Raw genomic sequence first — 21,959 nt, 5'->3', positions numbered from 1 at the left:
CATTACCATTTCTTCATCCTTTAGAAAAAATGGAAAGTGATAAAGTAGAGGTTTGTTAATTTCAAATTTGTAATGTAATAACTAATAGTAGTACCTACGTTGTATTATTTAATTTAGCTAATTTATTTATTTTATTTAGTATAACTTTTAACTATTAAATATTTATAATTAATCATTAATATTATTTACTGTATTTATTGACAAAAAACAGATGATTGTAAAACACTAAATGAATTTATTTATTTATTATGCGTTATGTGGTGTGGAGACCAAAACCCTGAAAGCAAAACAAACAGTGCTGTGGTGGCTTCGCAATTCTTCGTCCATCAACCTTGTACGTAGATAATTTTTAAATAATTGATGACCTCATAGTGATTAATATTATAATTAAATAATCTGGTTTGTTTCTAGGTGCTCTTTGACTACGAGAAAACAAAAAAAAAAACACTTGGGAGGCGCGTTGGATGTGTACCCAAAGTATAACTTACAAAAAACGTGGGTTACACTTTGGGAACACAGACCATTCGTCCCCCAAGACCAAACAATTAGTGATATTGAGGAAGTGCTGGAGAAATACCAGCACCCTCAATATCCCAATTTTAATTTACCTAATCCACCTAAAGTAAGTATTTTAGTTTGCCTTGCTTAAAACATAGAAACTACCTACATAATCTAATCAAATGTTTTTTAAATATTGTTTTATAGTCAAATGTACCCAGGCGTATGCCAATAGTGATGCGTGTAAGAATTTTATAATTATAGTTAAATATTGTATTGAAAATTTCAAATTAAGCTATAATTTAATATTTTTATTTTTAATAGTAGTGTTTTATTTATTTACCTATCTTCTCAAATACATCTCAAGCTGTTCACGAACGTGCTACGTCGTTAAATAATTAAAGTGGATTCGATCGTCGTGTCCTTCACAACGATCATTACACTATTTTTTGTATGTCTGCTTTGAAAATTCACCAAAAATCCAATTATTGTACTATCGTATCCAAGTCTTTAACACTATCAGGTTAATCGTTTGAATAAAAAATTGACTAAATACAATTTTTTTTAGTATTTCCATAATTTTTACGGGATGATTATTTTCTACGGGATAAGCGATTTAAAGTCAATCGATTGTTTTATAATTTTTTAAAGTAGCAGACCATAGAGAAGACAATATTTTCCGTCAAAAGACACAATTTTCAACTCAATCTGCCAAATATTGAACATTTTATTATCAACGGCGTACTCGGATTTACGATTCCATAACTTAGTTGCCATTATATGAATAAACACGACTTTTTTTCGAATTTCGATTTTTCTAACTCTTTCAATAATTATTATTTTTTGATGTGCAATCTTGCGGTAAATACTATATCTACCAAAGTCCGGGTTTTGGATTTATTGTTTAGCTAAATGTATTATATATATATATTCAATATCTAATAATATTACTCTAGTAACTAGTTTATTATCCGAGTTAATGGACTGGCCTAAAACAAAACTGTATAACCTAACATCGATTACAAAAAAACGTTGTATGCAAGGATAGTCGGTAACGACAATACGACATACACTACGGGCATACACTAACCATCCCTTTACCCCCCTCACTATTGCTGGAGTCCCTTACAAAATACAACACTGCATTCCAGTTGCTGTAAGTAGCAGCTGTTTCAACAATACTCGCGTTACAACCATGTATTTGATCCTTACATAGGCCATTGCGCATGCCCACTACTATATGCCCAGAAGAGAGGGTTCGGTATGTATATGCCACATACATACCTACGTGGTTTATGTGAACGATTATTTGGACAGTATTTATATAAACGTGTGCCGTATTGCCGCTTTCGTCGTTTCGAACGTCAACAAAAAAATGATTTTTTTATTGCTTTTCATATTCATATTAAAGTATAAAATACAACGGACCGTTACCGACCTGAAAAAATATTAATACTTTTATTAAAAATAAATCGATTTTTAAGCGAAAACTAAAAAAAAATCATTGGTTGTTGACGTTCGAAACGACGAGAGTAGTAATAGACTACTGTAGTAACCAATAGCCATATAGGACATCCTTCCCATGTGTACAATAAATTGTAAAATAGCCTTATAATCGCTTATAATCAAAAATAATAATTAAGCCATACCTTATGTGCCAATATTATGTGTAGACTGCGGTGGCCCATTTTTTTGTATAAACACTGTTCACTAATTTATTACACACACTTAAAATGTTCAGAATGGTATCCTCAGTCATATTTTACTGTTGGAAAATATCCATCAACCCTACAACCGAAAATTAGGTTATTTTGGATCGTCACAAAATATTATTGTAATTAAAAAATATAATAACTATAGTACTATGACAAAAATTATATGTATTTCTCCGTCATAAAATGGTCTATCAGAAAAATATAATTTCATAAAGTTTGGGTAAAAATTAAAGGGTAAACAGACTTATGTTCAAAAAAGAAACCACTGTAATTACGATATTTTGGATTATCACAATATACATTTTTTCGAAGTAATTTAGGAAAAAAATATCTATAGTACCGTGACAAAAATTATATTTGCTTAATTGTCATGACCTGGTCTATCAGAAAAATACAACTTCATAAAGTTTAGGTAAGAAATAAAAGTTTTATAGGCTTATGTTCAAACACAAAATAACCCGCAAAAACGATGAAAATATGCCAAATATTTACGTTTAAAATGTTATTTCTTGAAAAATATTTGAAGTTAAGGTAAGTTTAGTATATATAAAGATTAAGTGTGATATTATCTATCAGAAAAATATAAATTTATAGAGTTCGGTTGGGAAATATAGTTTTTCAACTACATTTGGTGCGCAGAGTCAAGAAATAAGAGATTTTTTTTTTCAAGTTCTTATAGCTATTTTTGTGTAGTTCCTGTGAAACTGATAGTAGCATAAAACAATCAAAGAGGTTCTATACAATAGAATGCAGTTACTATCGTCTTCGCGGGAACTACACAAAAACAGTCATGACAACTTGAAAAAAAAATTGTGAAAACAGTTCTTCTTCAGACCTTCTACGCTGCGGCGGGCGATATGTGCATGCACACATTTATGCATACACTCATACAGACTCACACATACTAAGATACATACAATATACATATTTACTTAAACAGCATTTTTAACGATGTTTTTTTCACATTGGCATCACTGCTGGATCACTGGTATATTATGTTGGTATACTTCATGGTATAAACCAGGTTTTTACCGTCCAGATTTTTATGAATTTAAAATTTTGAAATTCCAGACACCATGTTTTTACGGTCCAGTTTTTTTTGGAATATATTTTTATGGATTTCAAATTTAGAAATTTCTACTCTCCTGGTTTTAACTAATTTTCTACTTATTTCTTAAACATAAAGTATTTTCATTCGTTTTTATCTTCATATATTTCTATAAACTTACATAAAAAAAAGTAAAAACAATAATCACAAATTAAAAATCGAAAAATTCTTCGTTCTTTTTCCACAATGGTGTACTTCTGGTATTATTGGGTTTAAACGGTGACTCCGTTTTTTGATTAATTATCCTCAACCAATTTGTAGCGCCGTACCATGTATGATTCTTAATATCGGAAATGCCGTTTTTCAAATTACCGAGTCGTTTAGTCAGGTCCGTCTATGAGACATAAACATTAATAATGAAGTAACGACTATTATATTGTGAAGAGCATATCCAACGCCCGGTTTATAGCAAGTACCCATATTTTTGTAAGCACGGGACCGTAATATTGGTTTTGAAAAATATACCTATCTATAAAAATATAATTATAAGGAAATTTTATTTCATATATTTTTTGGTAATATTACATACAAATATATACCTATACTGAAATCAAGTAAAAAGTGATTTTTGTTAAAACAATATTTATGTTAACAAAACGAATATTTGATTACTAATAGATGTTTAATAAACAAATAATGTATAATTTTTAGTAATAATAAACGGTTAGGTTAGGTATGTATATGATAATTAGTTATTTTTCTTCAGTTGTCACCAGAAGTGGCCCTTAGTACTTCGTACAGTTTTACGATTTTTGCCTAACGCTGGGATAGAAATCAATCTTTAAGAACCTGATGACATAGTATTAGGCTGGGACACATTGTCCAGTTTCGACCACAACGGTAACATACCATCCGGGTCGACCGGACACCTTTATTCGACCACACTACTTCGGTTTATAAACTTCCAAAACAATATTGTTTGTTTCCCTCAACAATTTTAAGATATGACATCGGTCCCATAATTTATTTTCATGTGGTGTGTATATTTAGATTTCTAAAATTTAAAATGCAAAAATCGAAGATTTTAGAATGCGACGGCACCACTAACATAATAGAGTAAATAATTGGCCCTCCATTAATGATCCTATGCGCCGATATGATTAGGTACTATTAAAAATTAAATCCACAATCACGGCAGCCGTCGTCGTCGTCGCATCAGCGTTGCCAATATTACCAAAAATATTACCATTCTTATAGATTATTGTATTAATACTCGAATATTTAATAACGATAAAAATTAGTGATATCACAACAAAAATCCTTTGTAAACTACGCGTAAAAATTAGTTTAGTTTCAACACTTGAAGGTGAAGGTTGTGTCTTATATTATTACTCTCGCTTTAATTGTAATAACAGTGTTTCGCCGGCTAATAATATGAAATATTTATTATAATTAATGACACCTTCTTTTTAAACTGTACTTTCAATTTATTTTACAATGGAAGTCACCGATTTAACAAATTCTTTCGATAAACTGGACACAATTATTAAATCCATCACTGAAATGAAAGGTACACTGAACAAAATTATAACAGCAATTAATCAATTTCGGGAGGATAAGAAGGCCATTGATTCAAGATTCAATGATCTTAGCGGTAAGTTAAACAATTTAATGAAATTTTGATTAAAAACAAATCAATTGGCTTGGCGAAGAATTATTTAGAATAGTATATACATATTAATAATAATATTTTTAAAATAATAATGAATTCTATTTTAATAGTGTCGTACATAGACCAAGTAAATAAATTATTGAAACAAAATAAGTTTACTTAAATTCAATATACTTAGTATTTATTCGTGATATCACATCTTTATAGTGCTTAAAGATCTTATTTTTTTTTTACTTAGCAATTTTTACACGTGGTTTACGGAGGGTTTTTGTTGTGATATAACAGTAATTAAATTGTAATAATAATCATTTTCATTTTCATTTATTTTCACATTTACTTATTGATATTTACTTTTATTTTGAATGGTTCCACTAAAATGTATTTATAATCTACAACATTTGTTGGAAAAGAAACTTCTTCTGTCCCATGACAGCACTCACTTTTTTATATACATCCGTTTGTCCGGGCAGTCCCCTCAACCACAACACGATGTGGTTTATTTTTGAACCGGACGGCCGTGGAGTTTATTTTAGAATAGTGTGGTCGGTCTAATTCAAAAAAATGTATTTCGATTGAACCGGACAACCGATTTCTACAGTTGCGGACAACAGTGTGTTCGCGCACTTACTGTTTGAATCTGTAAGCGAGCTTCAGACTATGTTGGAAGCCCTCATGGACGAAATTAAACAAATGGGCTTAGTTATAAACGAAGAAAGACAAAGTATTTGTACAGACACGGAAAAATTATAAAAATAATAATTTTGATAGTAAGAGATATGGAGTTTGAGTGGGTAGAAAAGTTAAAATATTTATGGGTGGAATTGAACGTGTCGGGCGATAACCACAAGGAAATACTAAACAGAATAAACTCAACTAACAAGTGCTACTATGGATTAAAGACAATATAAAATCTAATTTAGTATCAACCAGATCTAAATTGACTTTATACAAAGTAATGATACGTTCGATAGCGATATATGCGTTTGAAACCTGAGACACAACCAAAACAGACAAATAATATAATAATAAATAATAAATTAATGATTCTTAAATAACTTTTCCTGTAGAATCCAATAATGCTCATATATAAACTCTAAGATACTGCTTAACACCTCAAAACGCATATACGTACTCTTAGTTTAGTGGTATCAGACATTAATATTATTGTTTACGGAGGGAAAATGCAGTATGAGCACATTTATTAATAGCATAACCATGAAATAATATAAAATAATATAATATAATAATCATGGTCGATAGGCCAAACCACAACCACAGAATTAATAACAACCAGAATTTTAACAGCGGCTTCTTCCAAGACCATGGTTAATAGCGTATGTTTATAAATTATTATAATCTATGATAATATTATGATATTGTGTGATATGGCTAGAAAATTATCATCAAATGTGGGAACACACGGGCGTTATTTTACCACGCCATAATTTTACAGCGCGTTTTGTTAAAATACATTAAAATGAATAGAGCACAACACACGAGTGTCGCGCCGTAAAAATATCGCGCGATATTTCGAAAACAGTCGCGTGCACCATGACTTTACCGCGCGCTAAAAATAACGCACGATAAGTAATCTCAGTCGAAATGCATAATAATGAGAGAACACACACGCAGTAATAAAACGCGCGACTGATTATTATTTTAGTTAAAATATTCGTTCATTCGTCATTATAAAGTACCAACAGTCAACATGTCGTCAGAGGAAGAGTCTGAAATCGACATCTCAAATTTGACATCTAAAATTGATGTAGAACAGAATAAGTCTGTTAGATACCGAACTAGACGTAGAGCTATTGATTTAGTTTGTTGAAAGTAGACCTATTTTATAGGACAAGACGTTGGATAAGTTTTTAGACCGCAATGAAAAATGAAAAGCTTGGAGGGAAGTGTTTGGTTTGCAAATCCAGGGTTTGAACATCTTCAATTTATGGACCAAAAATTGATAGGTATGTAAAATACACTATTAATGAGTGTTGATGGTAAAAAGGATTTTGAAAATAAGACATATTATAATAATTTTGATGAAGAGTGCGAGGTTCCACCATAGGAAGCTAAACGGGATTCAAAATCAGTTTAACTAATTGCCAAAATTCAATTTTGAAATCTAATTTTTGATTTTCTTCCATTTTCTTGAACTCAGGTAGAAATGAAAGAAGAAACTGATTGTCAGGATCATCTTCTTCAGGATTTTAAAGATTTGCAGGTGTGTTTTTCATTAAATGAAGAAGATTTGTCTGGAAGGTTGTCATTCTTGTTTTATCTTTATTTTTTTCTTCGATTGCATTTTGTTTCTGACCTGTAGTATCTTCTTTTTGGTTTGAATATTCTTCTCCGAAAGTTTCGTCAACTATAAAATATAAGTCATACATCGAAACACTATAATTTTGAACATTTCCAGTAGTTCTTAAATAAAATATTATTATTAATAACTATTTTATTTCTTGTGTAATGATTATTAGATGAAAATATGTTTGTTAAACTGTACATAATTATTTACAATTTGTCGGAGGGGCCAACTTCATTTAGGTATAATTTTGAAATACTGTGAGGAAAACGTATGATAAATTTTTTATGAGAGCTTAAAATTCAATTTTTTACGACAATAATGGATATTCACACGTAAATTAACGATTTTACATTGGAAAGGCTATCTAAATTTTAAAAAAAGTTTAAATTTATTTTTTGTAAGATTAAATATCGTACCTAATGTAAAGAAACATGTAGCTTTAAATAAATATTATTTAAAAACTTTAAACTGGATCCAATTTTTGCAATACGAGTTCTTATTGGGACAATTGGAACCATCGTCTAAGAAACTTGCAAAGTTATATGGACCACCTTACAGCCTAAAGAGATGCCAAAACTGACAAGTCAAGAGCAATGGATGGATATTGCAAATAAGTTTTATAAAATGACTAATTTTCCAAATTGTATGGGAGCGGTAGATGAAAAACACATAAGATGTGTGAATCCAAGAAATGCGGGATTTATGTTTTTAAATAATAAAAAATACTTCTTTAATATTTGAATGGGTGTAGCAGACGCAGAATATTGTTTTACGACCATCGGTTTCGGTGCTTACGGTAGAGAGCGATTCTACGGTTTTTAAAGAATGTCCGTTTGGTAGAAAACTGTATTCCTAAAAAATAAATCTTCCCGCCCCGGTATGCCTACCTAATACCAAAGATTCTCCGCAACCCTTCGTCATAGCAGTAGGCGAAGCGTTTGGCCTACATAAAAATTTATTAAGACCGTACGCAGGACGTAGACTCAATGATAAAAGCAAAATTTTCAACTAGGTTGTCGAGGGCCAGGCGATATGTGGAATGAGCTTTTGGCATTCTAGCGAATAAATGAAGTTTTACACACCCCAATATTAATCAAAAAAGATTTTACTGATTGTATGGTAAAAGCATGCTGCATTTTAGACAACTATGTAGGAAGGAGAAACGGATATCAATTTGAGGATACATTTTTTAATAATTTGGACGATGTTCAAAACAATGGAAATGCCGGAGTTTGTCATGAAGGGATTGATTTACGAGAATATTTTGCAGATTATTTTGTAAACGTTGAGTTAGTTTCATTTAAACATCGTTTTACTTGATTACTTTTTTATATATTATACCTATAATTTTATTGTAAGTATTTAAAGTTATTTAAGTATTAATCTACACTTGTAAGTTACATTAAATTAACCCTTTCGCTCCCATTGTCCTAGTATAAGGACATATTATTCTAAGTGCTGTTGATAATCATATTTACGTTTATTTGTATCACTTGCAATTTATATATGATAATATACATGTGTGAATAACGAAAAAAATAACAAAACATGATAACAAGTAGTATTCAATACCTTAAACGTATATTTTCGGAACAAGTTGTCATGAAGAAAAAAGTCTCTTATGTAATCTTATATTTTTGTAATATAAAACGTTGTAGTACGGCCGGGAAAATTCTGATAATTTTTTTCCTCCATGATATAGTTTATAAACATGTGTTCAAAGAATCAAAATATTCGTAATTGTTATCAAACACTCGTAAAACGCGCGGGAACTTATGTCCTTCCTGGATGACATGGGGAATGAGCGGTATCATTAGTCATTACATCATTACAATGTAACGCTAACAACGTAAGCACATCAGATAAACATACACTGTTCATTATTTTTATTTTATTTTACAAATTTGGTACATAGTAGTTACCTATTACAGAATATTGACAGTTTTGCGTTTTGCAATTGTACCAATTCGCACAAAGTAAGTATATATTACCAGTTTAAAAATCTTTTTTCAACATAAATATCTAGTTACCTATGTACTTATTATTTTTTATTTCATTGTATATTTTTATTTATTTAGAATATGTCCCGTCGTGTGTTGTCCAGCGATATAATAATAGAATTGCTCGGAAACGGAGAAAACTCTGATTTATCTGATTTCTCTGATGGTTCAGATAATAATGAAGAAGATGAATTGGATAATCTGCTAGCTATGAATGAAGTATATGAAAATTTTGATTTTCAAAATATAGAGGATGATATAGATTGGAATATTGATAATATTGATGATGATATTGTGGTTGAAACAGAAAATGTAAGTACAATTTTTATTGCAAAAAAAAATCTTGAAATTAAATTTACTATTCTCATAGGTTGATAGAGTGCTGGAAAATCCAACTACATCGTATAAATATCATAGTGTGAGAAAAGAAAACATAAAATGGGACGCAAAGCCACTTACTACAAGAGAAATTGTTTTTACAGCAGTACCAGAAAAAGATTTTCCAAGTGCCCCATTACCACCTATAGAATATTTTCTAAAATACTTTTCAACTATATCATTTGACGACATGGCACATTTTACCAATTTATTTGCTCAACAAAATAATACTAGAAACTGGACAGATACTAATGTATCAGAAATGAAGGTATTTATTGGAATACATTTGTATATTGGTATTATTGGGTTCCCTCGAGTCATTATGTACTGGCAGCCAGATTATCGAATAGATATAATAGCAGATAACATGACAAAAAATAGATTTTTTGAACTAAGAACTAATTTTCATGTACAAGATAATTTATTAAATCCTACAGACAATAGTGATAAATTTTTTAAAGTAAGACCTTTGTACAACTCAATAAAAAAAAGATGCAATGAACTACATACTGAAAAAAACCTATGCATTGACGAACAAATGGTACCATTCAAAGGACGCCTTGGTCTCAAACAATATATGCGTGGTAAGCCCAGTCCGTGGGGTATAAAGCTATATTTATTATGTGGGGCTGGAGGCATGGTTTATGACCTATTACTATATCAAGGCTCAAACACCGAATTAGATCAAGAAACTAAGGCACACTTTGGATTAGGTGGATCAGTTGTTCTGAAATTGTGTGAACAGCTAAAGAAAAATAGACACATATTATATTTTGACAATTTCTTTACATCTTATAACTTATTAAATGCTCTTCAAGATCAAAAAATATATGCAGCAGGTACAGCTAGAGTTAATAGATTTGCAAATCCACCTCTTATGACAGATAAACATTTACGAAAATTGGGTAGAGGAGCATCTTTTGAAGTAACTGGATCTAATGAACATGAAGGAAGAACAAATCAAATAGGAATAATAAAGTGGTTTGATAATAAAGGTGTTGTACTAGCTTCTAACTTTTTGACATCAGGTAATACTGATGAAGTTAACAGATGGGACAAGAAAGAAAAAAAATACATTACATTAGAAAGACCAGAAATAGTAAAGTTGTACAACAAAAGTATGGGTGGAGTCGATTTACATGACCAATTGATCAGTTATTTTCGAATATTTATTAGATCACGTAAATGGACTCTTCGTATGGTAACACATTCTTTTGACATGGCTTTGACAAATAGTTGGATGGAGTACCGAAATGATGCAACACATTGTAATATTTTAAAAAAAATGGACTTGCTTCTTTTCAAACAACGTGTAGCAAAAACCCTTATTTCTCTTGGTAGAAGTCAAATGTATACTCCTGAGCGCAAAAAAAAAGTAGGAAGACCTAGTTCTTCACCTTCACCACCATTAATTCCAATAAAATCAAGAAAACCAAGAAATATTGATGATCCAACTCCATATAATGAAGTTCGTTATGATTGCAATAATCATTTTGCTATATTCGATGACAGACAACATACTACTAGATGTAAGTATGAAAAATGTATGCTAAAAACATCAATAAAATGTACAAAATGTAATGTACATTTATGTATGACTAAACAGCATAATTGTTTTTATAAATTTCATCATAATGAATAAATTGCCTTTATAAATGTGATACAACGTTATGTCTAAAACAACAAAAAGTATGTAAGTAAGTTACTAAGTTGCAATCAAAGTCTGACATTTATATTGTTTTTATTATTTTTTGTTTTAATTTTTTATATTGTTTCATAAATAAATAACTAATAAGTTACTAAGTTACAGTCAAAGTCTGACATTTGTATTGTTTTTATTATTATTTATACCTGTTTTATTATTTTTTGTTTTAATTTTTTATATTAGTATAAGTCTACTGATGTTATATTATTCAAATTGTGAAAATTATAAAAATAAATGAAAGTAACATTTAAAATTCAAACTGTGTTCAATTATTTGTTGTATATAGCATTACTAATAGTGTATATTATTGTTGGTGTAATAATATAACTATGCATATAAAATAAATATGTTAATCTTTTAAAAAAGTAATTCTATAATTACAATAAAATATAAATTATAACCAATAACAAAATGGCAAATTATTTAATTATGAAAAAGAAGTAATTTAAATTTTGACTTTGTTTACTCCTGTTGTACTTGTGGAAGGACATATGAAAATTCTAGGTAAAAAAAAATTATAAAATTTTTAAATTAAATTATATGTATTACTTAGACACTTCTAAATAATATTCAAACAAAAAAAAATTTTTTTGAAAAAAAAAATTAATTCTGGGAGTGAAAGGGTTAATACCTAATCACAGGTACAATATTTTTTTTTTTTTTTAATTTATACCTTTATATTATCATTTCTTGTGGACAATTTATTTAATATAAAACTACCAATATTTTGTGTGTATTAAAACATAAATTAGGTACCTACCTACTTTATATATTGTCCTATTACGTATCTATGTAATTATATAATACACTATATTATTACCATACACATATAAACATATTCACATTTAATTCAATAATAAAGACGTACCTACTTATATTATAATTTTACGAAGATATACATTAGTATAAGTAATCTAGTTTCCAAAAAAACTCATTTATTTTCAAAATAAAATCAAGTTAGTGTTTAATAATATATTTTTTATATTATGTACCTAAGAAGCTATAGTAGCTTCAAATTATGTAGGAGAAAAAATGTCATAAACTTTAATAAACATTGTTCAAAGTTAAACTTACCATTTAGTTCTTGATCTTCCTTGTTGAAGGTTACCCCCTCATCAAACATCGGTAATTGATAATACTTTTATCCAAACCTTGGCTTTTGCATAGCGTCAACCATGAACTCTTCGGAATTTGTTTTCCATAAGTACTCTTCTTTTTCAACTTGCAGTATGAAAGGCTCCGTGTCAAAAACACTCATTTTAAAAATTCTATCAGCAAAAACGCGCTTTGTAGCCGTTGTAATGTGACACACATAATTTAAAACCATTGGTTTTACTTCTACGTGGTCAAGAATATGCAGCACGCTGCTGCCAAAACGCGACAAGTCAAACTTTGTAGCGGAAAATGTCGGCAAAACGCGCAGGAAACGCTGCAGTGTTTTGCGTAGGGCGTACCATACATAATTAATAGTGTTTAAATTTGGCGGTTACGCGACCCTTTTAGCAACCATGAAATTAAATAATAAATAATATTTATCTTATTCACGACACAACACTTTAGATAGTTAAAAATATTAAATCTTCAGTAGGAGAGAGGTACCGTACTTACATGATAAATGATAATAGATTTAAAAAGCAACTATAAATACTTCCATATTATGTAATAAAATTATATCACGACAAATAACAGATGATCGAAATTACCTAGTATGTTATACTTAATCACGAATCAGCCTAATCCGGCGGTATTTTAATAGCTACCGTAGTTGGGATATATGCGACAAGTGACATTTATGATCCAAATAATTTTTATATGAATTTATGACAGTAATATTATTGCAGGTACCTAGTAGGTACAATAAACCACCATTATTCTTCGGGTTCGAACGATATCGAATTTATTAGATACTAATAACCAGAGCTCGAAACTTTATGCGCTAAAAAATAACGAAATATATGTGCTTATATATTATACACTAAAAAAAGCTTAAATATGCAATACCTAGGTATACTGCAGTATAATATGCAGTTTTTTAAAAAAAAAAAAAAATGTATTTATATATTTTAATAAACTTAAAAATAAATAATTATTTAATTAGGTAGGTACAAAGCTAGGCATAATTTTTATTTTTGGTTTGTAGATCTTAAAATATTTTACGATTATTCAGTCCCAAATATAAAAATGTAAAAAATCGTTTTTTACCGGTTTGATAAATTACAATCAATTCTCGATAATATAGTATAGTTAAAAATATAGATGATATGTTAGTTAATTTTTTTTTTTAAATCAAAAACATAATATGCTTAAAATATTTAAATATGCAAAATCATATAAACTTAGTTCTGTAACATACATTTTTATATTTAGATTACTACTAGCATTTTTAATTTACAGCTTCTTAAGAAATATGCGAATGCATAAATTTCCGAGCTTTGCTAATAACTTTTGGTCTTTGTAAACGATAAGTATTATGAAAACCATCGAGTCATTGACAAATGCTACAACTTAAGCTTACTGTACATAGGTACTGAATTGATTTGAAAAGTGTAATATATTTTATCCTGGAGCAAATAAATCCTAATTGTAAAACTGACTATAATACATAAATACCTCCCATAACCACCTAACTTTGAAGAGCTATATCTCGAAAATGGATTAACAAAAAACCGTTAAAAAAATATGCATGTTTGACATATTTTTGATAACGTGATAGTGTAAAAATAACCTACAAAATATGTGTAATTAATTATTATTACCTATGTCAACGTTTGGGTAAGTAACAGGACGTACGCTCTTGGCCCTTGTTATTAACATTGAATAAAATAAATTTAGATACATTATAATTTAATAAGTATCTTATTTAAATATACATACAAAAACTCCTCTCCAGATAGTACAATATTATCTTGTTAAAATAAATTCTACAAGCATTTTTCTATATAATTCGGCTATCCGAGTATTAATTAACAATGGTTCTAACCTTTACCAGGGGTATGACATTCCCTATCTTTCTATGTTAAATAAATGGGTGACCTTGGATGCCGCCAAGTGCCGCCAAAAAGTTATGATAAGAAATTAAACAATTTTGATTCTTGATAACAAATTAATTTATTTTCATGATTTTGCAAAATATAATAATATACACAATAATTTTTGTCACATTTGAAACTTAAAAGTTAACAATTAACTTATAATTTACTTATAATGACAATATAGTCATTTTACATTTAAAAAGTACCTACTTATAACTATATATTAATATTATTTATCTGTATAATTACAAGTTTGACAAAATTTGTTTTTTTCTACGGCCTTTATTTGATCTGGTACTGTGATGAAATTTATTTGTATGTGTCAGTGTGCTATAAATTTTAAACCTTATAAAAAGGTTTACTAAAAATTCTTTTGGAAAATTATCACATGGGTGAGTAAAAAAAATATGCATGATGATTTTTTCTTTTAATCTCTGCCCTACATGTTCTTCTAGCATAAACTGTTTGAAAAATGTATTAAAAACCTTGTCCAACTGAAAAATATATTGATAAAAATCAGATCCAGGAGCTATTAAACTACCAAATAATGAATCTGAGTCAACAGCTTGTGATTTAAAGTGTATGAAAAGCGTACTTTCTGTGAGGTTTGTTGATGAACTTACATATTCAATGCATTTTTCACAACTGTGGTACCTTAAGCACTTACTCATCAAAAAGCCACAAATGTAAGTAAAAGCATTTTGCTCTGGCAGCTCTAAATTTTTATACGTTGTATTTTCAACAGGCAATGCTGGAACATTAATTATGGGATTATTTCCAGTTATTAATACATTTACCTTTGATATGGAAGCTTCAGTCAAATTTGCTAACACACTATCTAAATCATCAATGCAATTAGCATTTTCTGAATGTTGAAAATAATTGAGACAAAAAAGCTTTTTAAAAGTTCTTTGAAATTGAATTGGAGTAGGATTTATACAATTACCATTTTGAGTTCGAGATATACCAAAAAAATTTTCCAGACAATCCTGGTTTAGTCTGTTTGTATAAATTGTCTGAACTTTATTGTTTTCGTTTGATAAATTAGTATGCAGTCGAAGTAAGCCTGCAATTGAAACTAACCAACCATGGACAAATTTTATATTACAAGTATTTATAATATTATCCCATTCATTTGTTAATGTATTAAATTTTAAAATTTGTAAATTTGTGAAAAATGTAGACATTTTATTTAAAAACTCAGTTTGAAAATTTAAATTTTTGAATGGTGAATTAAATGGTTTGACATGATATACCTCTGGTTGTTCACTAGCAGATGGACGAGAATTAAATAAATCAAATAGTTTATCCATTGAATCAATAAAATCTACAGTGCCTTGTGCTGTTTTAGGTAATGATCCTACAGCTATCAATGTTTCTAAACCAGCAGCAACTGTATGACTCATTACTTGACTAGCATATTTCACTCGCATTTTTTGGAATGAGTTGGGATTTAAGTGGATTTCAGTTAATTTTGGTGCAAGTCGTGATGTGGAATTTTTATCCAAGTCAAACAAGGTTTGAAGATGAACTTTTTCTGCTACTGTATTACCTGATTGAAATGTATATGAAAAAAAATTATTTCTTGTAGCTTTCAACAAGTGTGGGGGATCAAACATAAAGATAACTTCTTTGGTACCTACATTGAAGTATGGTTTACTAGGAGATATACCTAAAGATGTTGCAAAACGTTTAAAGTTGGAACCAAGGTCAGAAATTAAAACTTTAACATTAAATGAAATTGAATTTAACTTATTAATACAATTAAAAATTATATTTTTTAGATCATCACCGACACAGTTGGTGCTAACAAAATAAAATGCTATTGGTTGCTTCCATGAATCATTCAAACCTCTGATCATAATTACCATGACAGATTTAGCTAATTCATCAGTTTTGATAAATCCAGTATCATGAAGGCCGTGAATTGCATCTTTTTTTATATGATAGTATACAAAAGATTTAAGCGACATTTCATCGATACACATTACACATTGTTTTGATTCATCAGACATATGCTTTAGTTTTAATTTCAAAACCTCAAATACAAAATTGTTGAAACCTGCATTGATTTCCCAGCGCTCACTGACCCTTTGCAATGTTCGAATAGTAGGAAGACACCAAGCGGATTTTAAAAATCTATAAACTTTTGGTCCAAAGAACCATATTGTCAAAGCAAACTGCTTGAATTCATCAGTATATCTACGGCCTTTATTTTTAAAATTTAATAATTTTGATTGTAATTTAACAAAAGTTGACATTTCTGGAGTTAAAAACTTATCACACATTAAATTAAAATTAGACAAGCTACAAGCATTAGTATAAGCCTTTTCTAATTTTTTGAATTCTACTTGGAGACTTTCATATTTTTCTTTTTGCATTGTTAACTGTTCTTTTAATTTAATTTTTCTTGGTGTGTACCGCGATAATGTATTAGGTGTTTGTGTTGAACAACTTGAAGATATTGATTGTGACAGTTGATCATCTAATTAATAATAATTAAATATCAATAAATAATTTTTTTTTTTAATTCTATAAAAGTAAATTATTTTTCTTACCAGTGGTTGGTGAAGTACATGTCACTCTGCTGATATTAGATATATTGGTCATTTCTGTACTAGAGTGTGTGCGTCCAAGTATTGGTGTGGAACAAACCGCTATACCAGCACTGCACTCAGGATCTGGCAAGTCCAAAACATTTTCCTCATCAATATTTTGTGCAGATATTTTACAAATGTTTGTACCTATCAAATGTAAATTAAAACTAAATTATTAATTCATTATTAATTTTAAAAAAATACTAATAAAATAGTTACTTGAGGTATCTTTTTGATTGTCAGATATAGAAAAAGGTACAGTCCAATCAAATTTACTTGGTACAGCATCCTTACGAATATTACCAGATGACAAGAAACAATCTGGTTCAAAATGTATAGAACACAATCTTTGAGATTTGTTACATTTGCCATTTTCATTGTCAACCAAGTCAAAACGATGACACAATGTTGCCCATTTATTGCATCTAAATAAATATTTAAGGTTTTTTTACATTGGTATGATAAATTTTGATGGCAAAATCATATTTTAATTTTTTATAATCAAAAAAGTAAAAAATGTATACTTACAATTCAACATCTTTTGGGAATCTATGATAAGTGATGTCTTTTGTTTTGTCCTGTGTATTAGAACACATTGAAGCAGCACAACGTACAACCATTTTTAAAATGGATAATAAACGATTTAGCAACTTTTAAAAAGAATATTAATATTTGAATCAGAATAAAAAAAATTCAAAAGCGACGGCGCGACGCAAAATCAAAGAACAAATTCAAATATTATGTAAACAAATTATTGTTATTGTAAACAAAAACCGGTACCAACTTCAAGGCGGAGCCTCCAGTAATTCGATCATAACTTCAAGGCCGAGCCTCCACTATGTTATCACACGGCAGAGTGTCGTTTCTTGTTTGTTCTTTGCCTTTACCTAACATTTTTTAGGGTAATCATATCGGTCTTCCGTTATGTAAAGCATCTTGTATTTTGTTTAATGCTTATATTTTAGTTTTTTTTAATTTAGTTTAACGTCTTAATGTTTAATTAATATATATGAGCAATTTAAATTGTTATAATTTAAAGCCAGGTAGGTGTTTTATCTTCATTAAACTGTAAAAGCAATTATAGTGGATCTATCGTTTTTGTACCTATCGATAATCGTCGGTCAGACATCCTCCTACTCAATATTATCCTAATGGTGCTTATCAAAAGATGAACAAGTCGTCATAATAAGAGATTATATAAAGCGTGGATATTATTATAATTATCATTATTAATGTTTCGCTTACTTGGACCAAGTTCTGAATCAGGTTCCTAAGAGGTGGGCTGAATGTGTTGTTCATTCGGTATTCGCCACGCAAGATTCGGCCGAACAACACTCCAACGTCTGGTCCTATAAACGGTGGATGCGCGGCTACCATCTCGTAAAGCATGATGCCCAGGCTCCAGTAGTCCACTGCCAGACCGTAGCCACGGTATCCAACCATCTCGGGTGGCATGTAGTCGGGAGTGCCACACAGCGAGTAGGTGCGACTGGCCCGCCCGATCAGCTTGCTATCACCAAACCCTGACAGTCGCACGTAACCATTGACATTAACCAGCACGTTTTCCGGCTTGAGGTTTCGATGGACTAGCCCAATAGCGTGCAGGAACTCGACGCCCAGCACGATCTACCCGTACGTGATTTTTTTATTTCAACGATCGTTAAAAATTCAGTGGCGTTTTTCATGTTACGATTTTTTTCTAACGAGGTATAAACTATTATACTTTCAATCAATAGTGAAACACAATATATTATGTTGGTAACGTTATGAATTTATATGATTTTGTGTTGATCCTTGACTTTCAAAAGTAATTAAATAGTGGATAAAAGTGGATAAAAAAAAAAAAAAAACATTAAATTTGTACCTCATAAGGAATTGCGGATTGCAGCGCCTGGGACCAACGTAACAACGGTCATAATGCACAGTGGCCCAAAAATTAAAAAAAATGTTGAAAATTATAATTGGAATTAGGTATTTTTAAAAGCTGATTTGTATTCTATATGAGATTGAACATTTAATCTAATAGCTATTAGTTTAAAACCACTTTTAGTGAAGATAACGGATCGCCTAATGTTTGCGATAACCAGATATGGTATTTTTGTATGCTCACAAAACTATAGGTACTCATTTCTTCCCGATATTTGTTCGAAGATAGTTGATGTTTAATCAACATATTTGGTACCAGTGGAAAGCCTATAAGGTAAGGAAAATAAATTGACTAAAATTTATATTTTTATTTACCTAGAACATATTATTTTAATATTAGTTAAATTTTATTTAAAATACGTTTTTATTGTACATAAAAATCTAAACTAGTAGTAGTTTTTAAAAAATGTAGCGTGAAGTAGTGTGACAGCGTTGGTTAATTATAATTCTATAATTTGTCCTAAATAAGATTTCATAATTTCCAGCTGCCCGTATTTGCCCCATTTTTTATAAATAATTTTTGTTTAGAATTTGTTGGATAAAATAGAGTCAAAATTAATACACCGTAATTTATACTTCAAAATATTGGATTTGAAATCTAAAAAAATTACAAAGTTGAACCCCTCTATGATTTTGTTTGATGTGAAGTGGATTATGTGAAAGAGCAATCGAAAAATGATCAACGTGATTTGAAAAAAAATTGCATATCTTTATGGACGAATTCGATAAGCGATGGCAGAAATGCAATAGAACAAAAAAATCGGTTTGACACAAATTTTGAAACGTGGCTAAACAAATAATTTATACTTCCTGAAGTTTCAAAAAGTTTACCAAAGTCACATTTAAGATCATGTGAACAAACAGAAGACATACGATCGAAGATTTATTATTTATTATTCATCAGATCCACTTAATTCGAGTATAAGAAAAATTAGCAATACAAAATCAACCACATTATTTGATGAAGCAAAACTGCTTGTATGTATTGAAGGAGAAAATAAAGAGGATGCTTACATTAATGAGGAAAATAGTGAAGACGAATTTATGGAGTACGAATAATTAAATTGAGAACATATTATGCTAGCATATTATGAAAATTCGTATATTAAAACGTAGATTACTGTATAAAAAACTAATTCATAATTAATTTACTGTATAACAATGAAATACAATATTAAATACTTTTTATTGTTTGCAATATAATACAATATAATAAAAATTACCATGAAAATATTTTTTTCCAGATTTTTTTTTTTTTTGGACCAGTGTGTAATGTTATGATTTATCGATTATAATATATAAACCTAACCCAACCTGAGCGGAGAAAAATCGCACTACGTTCTCGTTGAGCTTGCCGTGTTCAGACACTAGCTCGAACAAGGTGCCGACGGACACCATAGGCATAATCAGGTATAACCATTCGGTATCTGCTGCCCAGCACTCTAACCGGACCGTGAACGGAAACGTCCCCATCGCAGCCATGGCATTCCGGTCAGCGTTCACATTCCTTGGCCAAGTAGACACCACTCTGGCGCTTACCGCCTTCACAGTTTTCAACTCGCCGGTAGCACAATGTCGGGCCAACACTACGTGGCCGAAACTGCCCGTCCACAGCTTTTGGGTAAACGCCAAATCGGACACAGGAATGACGTCTACGTTTGGGTCACCATACCTACCAAGGCGCAGCAAGGATTTAACAATGAATCGATAGTACCTATCGTTCATTAAGTTTTTATACCTCAAGGTATGAAATTGATTTTTACCATTATTTGAAGTAGTTTTTTTTTTTTTTATTAACGTTAAAATAACAACAAACTCTTATGTTATAACTTGTAATAACCATCTGTTCAATCCTTTGCCGTTTTATACTCGATTTGCATAAACCACAAAATCAATACATGTTGCAACTCAAATTAAAAAACTTACTTCGTTATAAACTTTAATTTTTCAGATTCGATGTACTTCTTGATATTGTTTATTTCAATTGACTCCATTAATTATGGGAACTTCTAAATTTTTTGAACTTTAATCCCTAGTGGTGTTAACAAACCGGTCACACAAAAGCCGCTTAAGTCAATTATCAAGGGTCAAATAACCAAAAATATTTTTCAATACATGACACCATTTAAATAACGCAGGCGAGAATTTTATTTATTCATTATTTAAAGACCACAATTGATAGGAAAAAACCATAGAAACAGGAAAACTTTTTACCATAATATTATTATACTACCTAATAATGAGTATTGTATTAACTTTATTTTTGTGATTATTTGTTAAATGACATTAAAATCAATTTAGAACTGGGGCGGTGGCTTTTAGTGGCCTTCATTTGGTAGGGAGGCAGGGTGTGCGACGGCACCACTAACATAATATAATAAATAGAGTTAGGATGTTGATGACTTTTGCATTTTTTTTTCCTTTTATTCTGTACAATGCTATCTTAGCTAAAAATTTGTTTCATGCTCCCTTGATGCAGAATATTCTAATTTTATTTTGCATTTTATTGCATTTTTTGCATTTTTAACTATAAATGCATTTTTTTTGTTTTTTAATGTCATTTTTCAACATTTTTAGGTCATTTTTTCATCTTTTAGGGCACTTTTTGTACTTTTTATACAATGTGGGGCATTTTTCACAAATTATAGATTTTAGGGCAAATGTTACACCCAAGTTTGGAAACAAATTTAATTTGTTTAAAGTCTAACTTTGGATTTGGACTATTAGTAAAAAATAATTTTAATATTATTATTGTGGGGTTTTTGTTACTATTACACCCATTATTATACCCATATCTCTAATAAAAATTATTATTTATAAATAAGTTTTTTCACTTACTTAATTAGTATTTTAGATAATTTTTAAGGTCATTTTTTGAAGTTTTTAGGGCATTTTTACACTTTTTTAGGGCTTTTTTGCATATTTTTTTTAGGGCATTTTTATGTGTTTTTTAGGTCATCAACATCCTAACTCTAATAATAAATAATTAGCCCTCCATTAAAGCCGATATGTCATATTTTTTTTTTCATCAGCTTTTTTATCAAATTTATCCCTATTTGATAACCGTGTGAAGCGTGTTTTAT

At 29.7% G+C, this 21,959-nt stretch overlaps 1 protein-coding gene across 1 annotated transcript; it reads left to right on the top strand.

The window, feature by feature from the left end:
- The first annotated feature begins 6,641 nt into the window (after positions 1 to 6,641).
- Positions 6,642 to 15,229, top strand: LOC115033100 (piggyBac transposable element-derived protein 3-like). Its single transcript, XM_029485099.1, has 5 exons — positions 6,642 to 6,752; positions 7,092 to 7,154; positions 9,317 to 9,550; positions 9,609 to 11,145; positions 15,099 to 15,229. Exons 1-5 carry the CDS (start codon positions 6,642 to 6,644, stop codon positions 15,227 to 15,229), a joined length of 2,076 nt encoding a protein of 691 aa, XP_029340959.1.
- The last annotated feature ends 6,730 nt before the right edge of the window (positions 15,230 to 21,959 follow it).

Source organism: Acyrthosiphon pisum, chromosome X, assembly GCF_005508785.2.
Source record: "Acyrthosiphon pisum isolate AL4f chromosome X, pea_aphid_22Mar2018_4r6ur, whole genome shotgun sequence".
NCBI lineage: Eukaryota > Metazoa > Arthropoda > Insecta > Hemiptera > Aphididae > Acyrthosiphon > Acyrthosiphon pisum.
This window is presented reverse-complemented; position numbering and strand designations above follow the sequence as displayed.

Coding starts and splice junctions, on each gene's coding strand:
- LOC115033100 (XM_029485099.1), top strand. CDS start 6,642: ATGTCGTCAGAGGAAGAGTCTGAAATCGACATCTCAAATTTGACATCT. Junction 6,753..7,091: donor GACGTAGAGCTATTGATTTA/GTTTGTTGAAAG, acceptor TCTTGAACTCAG/GTAGAAATGAAAGAAGAAAC. Junction 7,155..9,316: donor AGGATTTTAAAGATTTGCAG/GTGTGTTTTTCA, acceptor TTATTTATTTAG/AATATGTCCCGTCGTGTGTT.